A 12139-nucleotide genomic window follows, 5' to 3' on the forward strand; every position below is an offset into this window, starting at 1 on the left:
AAAACAATTATCTTAGAAATTAATTATAATTCTTTGAAGCTTGACATTCTTAGTTGTAGATAAACAATTTCAGCACTTTAAAGGACTAAAAAGTTAAGCAAATTACTAATATCAATTATTGTATCCATTTAACCTATAAAGTAGTAGGAATTAATATTGAATTGCTACTCTAATAACATCTCCATTCTATTCCTTTGGGCCTCTTTTATGCCTATTAAATATATACATGAAACAAAACCATGTCATGGCAATTTGCTGTTCTCTAAAATGGTACTATTCTTATACGGCAAGTCCCTACTAGGCAAAACACTGTTTTTTCTTTCTCATAACAACACACAGCATACATGAGCCAACACTAGCAGTAGTCTTACACTACCTCTCAGTTAACCGAAAACCACGGTGCTGTTTGGCCAGGCAGTTTGTGTCTGGACATGTGTTAAGGAAATGTGAAGACCAATTAGAGAGCTACAAAATAATCAACTTACTCCAGCCTACATTATAGTCACAGCTTAATTATCCAGCAGCCACATTTCTAAATATCTCAACCACTTATATTTCATAAAGTAGAAAGCAAGAATAACAAACTGAAAAAAATATCTTTCCAGTGGTGAACAATATTTTTAAGCCATTTACGTTTTTTCAGAAGTAAATCACTCTCAAACCCTCACAGTCTAAAAAATCAGAACTGTGGTTTGTAAACGGTTTGAACTTTATTCATGTGATTATTTGTCCCAGAAAGCCTTAATTCTTTCCAGCCTATAGCAAATTAATTAATAATGTTTAGAAGCTATGTGGGAGAGTAGAAAGCTGCTCAGTGCACTATGAATAAATAAACATGGATTATCAACATAGGGATTCCAACAGAAGATATGTGAAAAGCAGAAAAATATAAAAGCACCACCTAGCCTAAGTTATTAAGTGTAAGGATCAGATTCCCTCACCTACATCCAGATTCCCATGAGTAGCACAACATGTTATAGCAATGAACAATAATGAATCTTCATAATCTCTCAGTAGAAAGGTAGGAAAGGTTAACATGTTATAAAAATGGTGTTTTTAAAAGCATGAAATATTTAATACCTTCTAGAAAATGCTTCAAAGAAAAGGTATTTTCAATGTTTCTCATCTTCAGATGGTTTAAAAGTTGCTTACAGAACAAACTATAGTTTATAAAGAATGGGTCTCTAATGACACAATTCTTCATTGGAAAATTCATATCAAGTTAAAATAACACAAAATATCTAAGATATAAGGTTATGTAAAATTACAATAAACCTTTTAAAAATCAACAGACCTGTTACAGAATACGCTCTTGGATTCTGGCAGGAACTTGGTGACAAAGGGATACAGAAACCAAAACCATGCTTCCACAAGTCTTTGATGAACCCATAGGCTTTCCCTTCCAAAACTCTTTCCAACAAGCTTCATTTCCTTAAGCTTCCATGTCTCCTCAAGGAAAAAAGCTAATATTCAAGGATACCTCTCACAAAATCTCTTATCAGCTTATTGTCATCCCAAATTCTGTATACCAAAAAAAACCCTTACATTTTATAATATTAATGACAACATATTCAAGTGTCACTTATTGATTAAAACACTTATAATCTGTCACTAAGGATACATTACTAATCCAGGATGCTGCTTATTAACTTATTTGACTTAAATTTATAACATTTTATAATGTATCAAATTACACATGTAAATTAGCAACTCATAAATTCAGAAAAGCAATGCAACCAATTTTTTAAAAATCATTCAAAAATCCTATTTTCTAACAAAAGTAAAACATTTGAAAAAAAATTTTTTTTTTTATTTTTATTTTTTTCAGAGACAGGGTCTCACTCTGTCGCCCAGGCTGGAATGCAATAGCATGATCATAGCTTGCTGCAGCCTTGAACTCCTGGGCTCAAGCAATCCTCCCGCCTTAGCTTCCCAAGCAGCTAGGACTACAGGCATGTACCACCATGCCTGGCTAATTTTAAAATTGTTTTGTAGAAACAGGGTCTCACTATGTTTTCCAGGATGGTCTTGAACACTCTTGGTTTCAAGTGATCCTCCCACTTTGGCCTCCCAAAGTGCTGGGATTACAAATATGAGCCACTGTGCCCGGCCAATTAATTTCTTAAACTATTATTGGTGAGCTTACTTTTAACTTCTGCTTGATATGAAAAAATTACTTTTAACCAGCTGCTAGAGATTCATTCAGATATTGTCAACATTTTTTCTTTTTAGCATTTGACATTTAATGATGGGGTAAATAACCTTGGTTAGAATTAAAATAATAAAATATAAACTAATTTTATTTAATTATTCAAGCCTAGGCCATACATAAAAGCACTAAGGATCAAACATAAATATCCACAAGGGTGCCAGTGACAGCCAACAGGCATGTGCAAACCACCTCTCACAATATGTTTTCAAGATCAAGCAGTCTTTCAAAGCACAGTTATCCATTTGCCATGGTTTTGTAGCACTGATATTATACATATTTTATATATAGTTCCATTAACTCACTGTCAAAGCTGCCTGTGTGACACCTAAGAAAATTGAGTGAGAGCAATACTAAGGCATAAAGATTTTTGTTGGATGGGTTGGACTTTGGAGGGCCACAAACCATATCTAAGGTTTTTTGTCCCCTCCCCAAACAAATTTTTGCCCATTTATGGATGTGATCACCCACACTGGGAATACATGTCATAGGGTTAGGAGAAAAAATGGATTAGACACCTTTTAGTAAATACAAAGAATAGAAAATATACTGATTTTCGAGCAGGATATATTTTTATCCAAAAATATATTTTATCGTCTGTGAAGGTTAAAATGGTTTGTTTGTTTCCTTGCCTAAAGGTATCTTGAATGACACATCACATTTTCTGAAGATGCGGGACAAATAAAAAGTTACTAAGAACACAGTTTATACACTTATCATCTCCAACAAAGAGAAAATGCCAGGGGAGCTGGCAAAGAGGGATTTTGTTGAGCAGAAATGAGAGGAGGGAAGAGGAAAAAAAGCATAATATTTCAATCTAACTATTACTCCAAGACATTTTTATAAAAGTTACAAATATTGTACCTGGAACCCATCTACTTGTTTTACAGAGAATCTATTAGTTTGCTTTCATAGCTTCTTCCATCTCCAAATGTATATCAGACAGACATCTGGTTTTCTAACTGCTACCAATTAGAAAAGAATCCATAATCAGATAAAGTTCTTACCTTACATTTCACTGTCCAGTTTTTATTTTTCTGAACATGACTGATCAACTGCCACAGAAAAAAAACCAAAGTGGACTGTGATGTGTGCATTCATTGAGGTACTCAAATATAACTAATAAAAATCTCCCCACAAAAACAGGGCTTAAAAAAACAAAAAAACAAAACTGTTTCCCAACGCTGCGTGGGCATCTTCTTTCAAACAACTCTAGAACCACAATGTAAAACAGTCTGGTAGAATTGCTTAAGTCAGATCATATTCCAACCAAAATTTAATAGTACCTAGTAGAAACTCAATAAAGTAGCCCAAAACAGTTCTACCCCCAACACAGATAACAGAGATATTCTCAACATACACATTATAGAAAACAACCATGCATACTTGGACATATCTTGGGAAAAAAAAAAAAAAACGGGGGGCACCCTCAACTCTATCAGTGAACATTCAATTCTGTTAAATATTTAGTAAAAAATACAAGTAGCAAGAGCTGGCTTCATCACCCCATATTAGAATTTATAGAGTATCTCTGATAGCTTATATTCTGGCTCTAGTTTGGTGGTCTAAGGGTCTAGGAATACACATTTATCACTTAGTAGCAGAATATTTATAAAAATGTGTTTGTTTTGAATAAAAATGGAATTACAATGAGTAAGGTATATTGTTTCCACATCTTTTATTTGCCTAGGGGCAAAACTTATTTTAAAAGTACAGGAAATCCTTTTTTTTTTGAGACGGAGCCTCGCTCTGTTGCCCAGGCTGGAGTGCAGTGGCGCGATCATGGCTCACTGATTCACTGCAAGCTCCGCCTCCAGGGTTCACGCCATTCTCTGGCCTCAGCCTCCCGAGTGGCTGGAACTACAAGCGCCCGCCACTACACCAGGCTAATTTTTTTGCATTTTTAGTAGAGACGGGGTTTCACCGTGTTAGCCAGGATGGTCTCAATGTCCTGATCTCGTGATCTACCCGCCTCGGCCTCCCTAAGTGCTGGGATTACAGGCGTGAGCCACCGCACCTGGCCCAGAAAGTCCTTTTATGTGAACCCTAACACCTTCTATGTAAGAAGAAAACATAGTTGGAAAATTAAGTCTGAATTTTTTAAAGTTTGGGGACACAATAGAGATATATTGTCTTTCAAATATAAAGTGTACATGCTCACTAAACGTACTTTAAGACCACTTAAGATGAACATGTGATAGTTATTAATATTATCTGAGGGATGAGGAAAATGAAAGCAAAGTTTTATAAAGATTAATTCAAGTGAACATACTAGCAGTGGAATTAGAAAATCCTTACCACCCTAGCTAAATAAAAGCAGTCAACTACTGCACTAGTGTGTATTTTCAAGCAAATACAGAAGCAAAACTCATTAGCTCTTTAAAAAATACACACATTTAATGTTGGTCTGTTTTAATTTCTAAGTAAAGCAATTCCAAAAATACAAACTGAACATCAGAGCCATGTGAACCACCATGAGAAAATAAAACAGACATTCACAATAATTACGTCTAAAGACAGTTCAGCTGGATAAATCATCTTCCAAGTATGTTAAAGAAAAAGTTTCTAAAAATACTGCTGGTGTTCAGTTAGAATTAAAGGACTTTGGGGAAAATGAAATAATATGATACAGGTGGAGTGAATAAGGATACACGGGATTTACATTTTTCATTACCCCTAGATATAAACAAACATTCAAAAATCAACACAAACTCTGTGTGTTATTCAAAATATTGCAGCTGCAGGAAAGGCAACCTTAAATTAATAGCTAGGGGAAAATCAAGTTTTGGTGGAGGTAAACAGAAGTAACAGTTTTTAATTTGCACTTTTGTAAAGCTCATTTATACCTGGCCAACCAGGAACCAAATGCAGACAATGAAGTTCTCTGCTTCTTTTGGCTATAATGTGACAAGAAAGGATCATCTTTTGAAGATGTTTAAAGAAATAAAGCAACTTTCTTTATAAACAGTCAAATAATCAATTAATGGAATAAATAAGTACTAACCCACATTTTAACCACTCTGTAATCACTACACTTTACATATTTTTTATTTTGGCGGCAAATTCCCCCATAATTAGTCTAAAATCCACCAATCACTTTTAAAAGTAAAATGAATAGCCACCAAAATAAGAAAATCTTCTGTTCACTCTTTGGCTAAAAAGGAAAACAAATAAAACAAAACAAAAAGAAACAGAAGACAACTCTAACACTGGTGATAAAAGAAACTTTTTTTTTTACAAGTAAAATAAAGTTATCAATTTAAATCTTGGTACATTTTATAAAAACAAGAGGTAATGTTGTAATAAAACAGCAGTAGCCTCAGCCGGCAACATACTGTTTGTTAACCCTGTGCAATAAAATACTTTGTTCATACTACACTTATTCAAACATGACTAACAGTTACTACAGACATTTCAGGAATCTTCACGGGACTCCTATAGACTTACTGTTAAAAATGAGAGACATTTACAATCATAATGTGCCATGAAAACTTGAAAACGTTACTTCTAGTAGGAGATAATGTTCATATTATTTGAATTTGTTTTAGGTACTGAACAGCTGAGTTACAAGGACTAAAAGTGAAAAGCATTCTAAAAGCCCATGAACACTGTTGTTCACACCCTTCTTCAGAACACACTAAACTTGTCTGACACATTTCTCTTCATACATAGCAAGCAACAGCACCCAATAAAAGCCTGAGAAGAAATGCTGCTGTGTAAATACTGCAACTATTCCTGAAAAAAGAATTATGGGATATATACTCCAAAGCTGCCCATTCCCATAATTTGTATTGCATAGGTCACATAATCACACACATATATATACACGTGTGTGTATATATATGCACATGCAAGAATATATTAAGACGACAATGAAGTCTAGTCACAGAGCAATTTACAGGCTCAATATATTTTTTTACACTTTGCTTGAAAGAAAATTTCAATATTTTACAGTCTTTCAGTAGGCATTATATACACTGCACTTTATGAAATCTAAAAGGTATTGAAATAAATTTTTCCAACATTTTGGTAACAAAACAAACAACGTTTCTCCAAATACTTGTGCTATCTACATGATGTTTGCTCTGATAATCACTAATCACAAAAAACTGACTCAATGGAATAATTAGAAAAATTGTCTAACACCATGCATGGGTTTCAATCATTTTTAATATCCTATCCTAGAAACATTCTACAAATCTTAAGATTTAAAAAATTAAGTCTCTGTTCTGATTTTTAAAAGATACCTTTTTATGACAATATCCATAACATTGACAGGTACATGTTAAGGCTAGTATCATCCCCTTTTTTGCATTTTTTTGACTTTTTTTTTAAGAAAGATAGTAAAAGCCAGACTCCTTTAGGGCTTTGAACTGTACCTACAGAAAATCAGAGTGCAGTGAACATAATGTTCAGTCCTACAGTCAGGATGCAGTTGCTCCTTCCCATTCCACAAGATACTGCACCTTTCCATCAAGTGTCACCCGACGTGCCAAAACTCGGTATTTTTCGCCACATGCTATTCTACCTGCAGCACCAAAATAACTGGTAATGGAGTTCTTTAGATGATTGAGTTGTAACTCCTGATCTGCTAAGTTATTCAGAATCTCTGTGTTGAGTTCATCAAACTGATAATCTTCCTTGCCTTCATCATCTTTTACAATTTCTGAGTTCTGAGTCTGGAGTGCTCTTCTTGGAAGACGACCTCTTCTTCTCCGCAAATGTGGTATTGCAGCAGGCCAAGATCTTCCTGTACGCGTTCTTTTTCTGGAGTCAGATAATCTATGTAACAGAGAAGGCCAGAATTGTCTACTAAGCTTTTTTAGCATCCTATGCCCATACAATATGTTCTCTTTTTTGGATTACTCTACTATACCATATATCATTGGTGATATAAAAATGAGCCAAACCCAAACAATAAATGCTATATAAATGGACTATCACTTGCGCTTGTTACTTTAGGTTTTGTCACCTTCTTGGAGCTGAACTTTGTAGAGCTTTTCTTCCTTAACTACTAGTAAGTTTAGGGTAATTTTTTTACTTAGGAGGCCAACAAGGAAAATTCTTACGAAGAGGCCCTACTCATAAATCAGGTATTGCCAATAATCTCATCATTTAAAAGAGCTCATTCATTTGTTCATTGGAACAAATAATTAATGAGCACAAACTACATCTACGACACTGTTCCATGTCCTTAAAGAGTGGAACTAGAATAGAGGTTCTCTTATTACCAGTTCTAGGCCTAGTGAAGTAATACACCAGAATCAGAATAAGCACAAACTAGCAGTCAGAGTATCCTGGGTCTATCCCTAACTCTATTACGTGGCCAAATTCAAATCTTAATCTCTATGTTCACTTAATGAGTGAAGGGGTTAGACTGGATAATGTGTGAGGTCCTTTTCAGCACAAAAATTCAATTATTTTATGATTTTATAATAAAAGGAGAATATAGTATAACAACTAAATTGAAAGACCTACAGTCATACTGTGTAAGTTAACAACCCAGCTCTGTTATACTTGCTAAACATGCAACGTTGGGCTTGTTACTTAAAAACCCCTAAGTCTCACTTTCCTCATCTGTAAAATGAGAACAACAGGACTTACACAACTCAAAACATTGTTCTCTTTTGTTTGAGACAAGGTCTCACTCTGTTGCCCACGCTGGAGTGCAGTGGCACAATCATGGCTCACAGCAGCCTTGACCTCCTGGGCTCAAGTAATCCTCCACCTCAGCTTCCTGACTATCTAGGACTACAGACACCAATACCACGCCCAGATAATTTTTTTCTTTTGTAGGGATGGGGTCTCATCTCAAACTCTTGCCTCAAGCAATCTTCCCACCTTGGCGTCCCAAAGTGCTGGGATTACAGGCATAAGCCACCACACCCAGCCAAAAAATTGTTTTAAGAATTAAATAAGACAATATATGTAAAAAGCTTAGCAGAGTATCTAGTAAGAGGCCCCAAAATAGTCAATTATTCAGAATTCATTAATAAATGGGTTACACTTTAAGCATTTAATGTAGAATTTTGCATAATTTACAATAGCAGTTTTCGAATTATGAACAAAATTTAAACAGAACGAAGTATAAAACTTGAAAATAGTAGCTCTGACCCCAAATAGATTAACCTTTTCATACCTGACATGATGTGTTTTAGAGAAAAGTCCTGGCCAGGCAAAGTGGCTCAGCACTTGGGGAGGCCAAGGCAGGTGGATCACTTGAGATTAGGAGTTTCAAGACCTGCCTGGCCAACATGGTGAAACCCCATCTCTATTAAAAATACAAAAAGTTAGCTGGGCATGGTGGCGCACGCCTGTAATCCCAGCTACATGAGAGGCTAAGGTGCCAGAATCGCTCGAATCCCGGAGGCAGAGGTTGCAGTGAGTCGATATCATGTCACTGCACTCCAGCCTGGGTGACAAAGCGAGACTCCATCTCAAAAAAAAAAAAACAATAAACAAAAACGTTGTCCTTCTGAAGGGCTGGATTAAATAAGATATCAGAGGGGAGTCTGCTATTGATAAAAATCTTAAGTTTAAAATCATTTTATGGACAAAAGGATTTAGGTGTCTGATTTTTTTTTTTTTTTTTTTTCAATGAAATCTTGGCCAGCTGTAGTGGCTTAGGCGTGTAATCCCAGCACTTGAGAAGGCCAACACAGGAGGATCACTTGAGGCCAGGAGTTCAAGACCAGCCTAGGCAACTTAGCAAAACCATCTCTACAAAAAATAAAAAAGCATTAGTTAGGTGTGGTGGCACAATCTGTAGTCCCAGCCACTAGAGAGGCTGACGTGGGAGGATTTTTTGAAGCCAGGAGTTTGAGGCTGCAATGAGCCATGATTGTGCCACCGCACTCTAGCCTGGGCAACAGAGTGAGAATCTGTCTCTTAAAAAAAAAAAAAAAAAAAAAAAAAAAAAAAAAAAATCAAATCTTCCTAAAGCAAAGAACACTTGTGTAGCAGAGGCATTAAAAAGCCTAACGAGCACAGCTTCTAAACAATGGTATACTTTTTCTCTGTGTACACAGCAGATTTCAATACAAACATGAAAAATACATTTGTACTCTAGAAAGCAAAAATATTCCAAATGAATATTAACAACTATTGGGATCTACATATGGATTACCTCTCAAAAAGCTGATAGACACAACTTGCATCACTTTCAATTGCTAAAAAATTATTCAATCAACACTTTACAAAGAAAAGAAATCTAGAATAAAAAAAGTAAAAAAAATAAGAATGTAAAATATCTACCCATAATGCCTGGAAATGCTAGACGAGGTAGTTTCTTTTGCACTGGAAGCACCCGTGAAATCCACATCTGAGGTATTGGATGAATGTGCAGTTCCCTCAGTTCTCCTGAGACAAAAGAATTTAAATTGTGTAACGACTATATTATATAACAAACAGAAATATTAACATCCACTCAAAAGACAAAACCTAGAAAGGAGAAAATAACTTTCTATTTACCCTATAGAACAAGGTAAATCCAAAGTAGGATTCTCTGAAATTGATTCCTTATCCTGGAAAATAAAAATATATACTTAAAGCATGTCTCTAAAGTAAGCCGAAAAAAATACTCGCTTCTCAGTTATTTCATGCATCCTTCTTCTTGAGAACATATACCAACATATCCTCTTACCAAAAGTGGCTCAGCAGTTTTTTGAATCATTTTTCTTGTATATGGGCCAGGTGGACGACCTACAGATTTTTTCTTTCCTTTTTTTTCTATGCCATTGCTTACTTCCCTGAAATGGAAAAACATTATGCATTTAATCTCTGCATAAAGAAAACAAAGACATTGACTCTATGTATCTAGACACATATACATACATATTTTATTATTTTATATTAATGGTAATATAAAAAGTAAATATTAGTTGAATCCACAAGTTTAGTCAAGTGCACAGATAATATATTCTAATCTAAATAAATATTTCTTGACTTTAAAGATATTTACATTACGAAAGGTTTAAAAAAAGTCCTCTTTAATATAATTCTGAACAATACATACCACTTAAAGATTTAAAAACAACAACAAAAACCAGACAATTATACTGGATGGAAGATTTCAAAACTCCTAAAAGCTCAATTATACAGTTTAATTTTAGGTTGTTACAACTCGGAGGATGTTTCAAGGATTTACTACTAAAAATGACTATGAATTTAGCAGTTAACTTCATGGAGTCAGGAAATATCTATGTTAAAATTGTAGTAGTCATAAAGGCTGCCTTTAGATATATACGTAGATTCTTGAATGACACTATCAGAAAGAGAATGAAGCCCAGAGTGGCAGAACGTTAAGGAGAAAGGAGTAAGAAATTCTTCATATTCTCAGAGAGTCATTCAAAAGGAAAAATCAGAAAGACCTAGAAAACCATTTTTTAAACATTAAGCCAAATACCAAACAACAGGAAGGAAAAAAGTGCAATAGTCAAAGACACTCTAATTAATAGAAAAAAACAAAAAATATATATAGAAAGAATATCTATTTCATTTACTCAACAACAGCTACCAGATAAAGATGATATTAGATAATATGGATACAAAGGTGTTCCCTGTGCTAAACAGTTCACAATATAGTTAGAAAGTGACAAATGTGTACACAAGCAAGCTAATAAAATGGAGTGAGGGCTATGAGGAAATTGTCCACGAGACTTCAATTAGGGAGAGGAAAAAAGAACACTATACAATAGCCTAGAAAGAGATGAATGGAGAAAGTAGGAAAAAAACTTATCCCTCCAGATGCCAAAAAAGGTCAGAGAATAAAGATGGAAGTATGAGGAAGGAGAAAGTAGGGGAACTAGAAGGACAAAGCAGAACCAGATGCTATAATCAAAAGTCTCAAGAATAAGATGGATGGGATATCCATTTCTTTTGTAAAATGATCAACATAATATTTATAAAGGACTCCTGGACTAAAGAAAGTAATCTCAAACTAAAAGGAACAATTTATACACAAGGTCCAGAAGGAACTGAGGATGCCTTTAAAGAAAGCAGCTGAATCCTTATCTGGTGGCCTCAGATGACCTGATAGCTACCACAAAGGGAACATCCTATCACATCATGATAGAAATGAAAAAGCTTGTGGAATTTTTTTTTTCCTGATTCATAATATGGGCAACTGCTAGCAAAGGATTTGAGTGACAAAATCTGAAAGTGATAGGAATAATAAGCATTCTTTCCTTCATTCAAAGAAAACTTCATTAGTAGCTAATTTCTTACAAACTTCATATAACCGGACTCATTGTCAAGGCTTTGTAATTACATTTTCCTTATCTCCAAGATGACTATTCCATACCTTTAACTGACCCTTAAATTCCCCTCTCTGTACAAGCCTCTCAGCTGTCTTTACCTTATATTTCATCGAGAAAATGGAGGCTACCAGGCAAGAACTTCAATCAATTTCCAACTGCTCAATCTACAACAGAACTAGCATCTGTACCCATCTTCTCTTTCACCCCATTTCAACAGAAGGATGTTTCTCCTTCTAGAAAAGGCCAGTCCCACATTTAGGCTCTACATCCCTTCTCTTTTGGCTTCTACTCTCCTATAACAATTTCCTCTTCTCCACTGGATCATTCCTACTTACACACAAAAACAGGTTCCAACTATCTCCCATCTATTTTAAAAAACTATCATTTGACTAGTCCTATCCCCCTCTTCAGCTGCCATTCCATTTGTCGGCCTCCCTACATAGGAAAACTTCTAGGTGTTGATGACATATACCCTCTCCATTTTCTCCCCTCTCATTCAGAATCCTTAAAGATAGTTTCCTATTTCCCTCCTTTCCTTTACTACTGTTATTATTTTGAATCTGCCTGTGTCCCTGATATGCAGGAGAAGCCCAGTTTGACATGTAAATTTGGCAATGCTGGGTTCAGTCATACTTCCACCCAGTCCTATCTGGTTTCTATCTGTACCACTTCA

At 35.1% G+C, this 12139-nt stretch overlaps 1 protein-coding gene across 4 annotated transcripts in view; it reads right to left on the reverse strand.

The window, feature by feature from the left end:
• Nucleotides 1-5004: 5004 nt before the first annotated feature.
• MTF2 (metal response element binding transcription factor 2) overlaps nucleotides 5005-12139 on the reverse strand; it is a 59169-nt gene continuing 52034 nt past the window's right edge. For 3 of the 4 annotated variants that reach the window (XM_009247672.4, XM_009247667.4, XM_054532201.2), the window contains 4 exons: nucleotides 9852-9957; nucleotides 9680-9732; nucleotides 9464-9568; nucleotides 5418-6991 (listed from right to left, as the gene is read on the reverse strand). In XM_009247672.4, the coding sequence (XP_009245947.1) occupies nucleotides 6634-6991; nucleotides 9464-9568; nucleotides 9680-9732; nucleotides 9852-9957 (622 nt within the window). In that variant the 3' untranslated portion in view covers nucleotides 5418-6633. 4 annotated transcript variants of the gene reach the window in all.

This window comes from Pongo abelii, chromosome 1, assembly GCF_028885655.2.
Source record: "Pongo abelii isolate AG06213 chromosome 1, NHGRI_mPonAbe1-v2.0_pri, whole genome shotgun sequence".
Taxonomy (NCBI): domain Eukaryota; kingdom Metazoa; phylum Chordata; class Mammalia; order Primates; family Hominidae; genus Pongo; species Pongo abelii.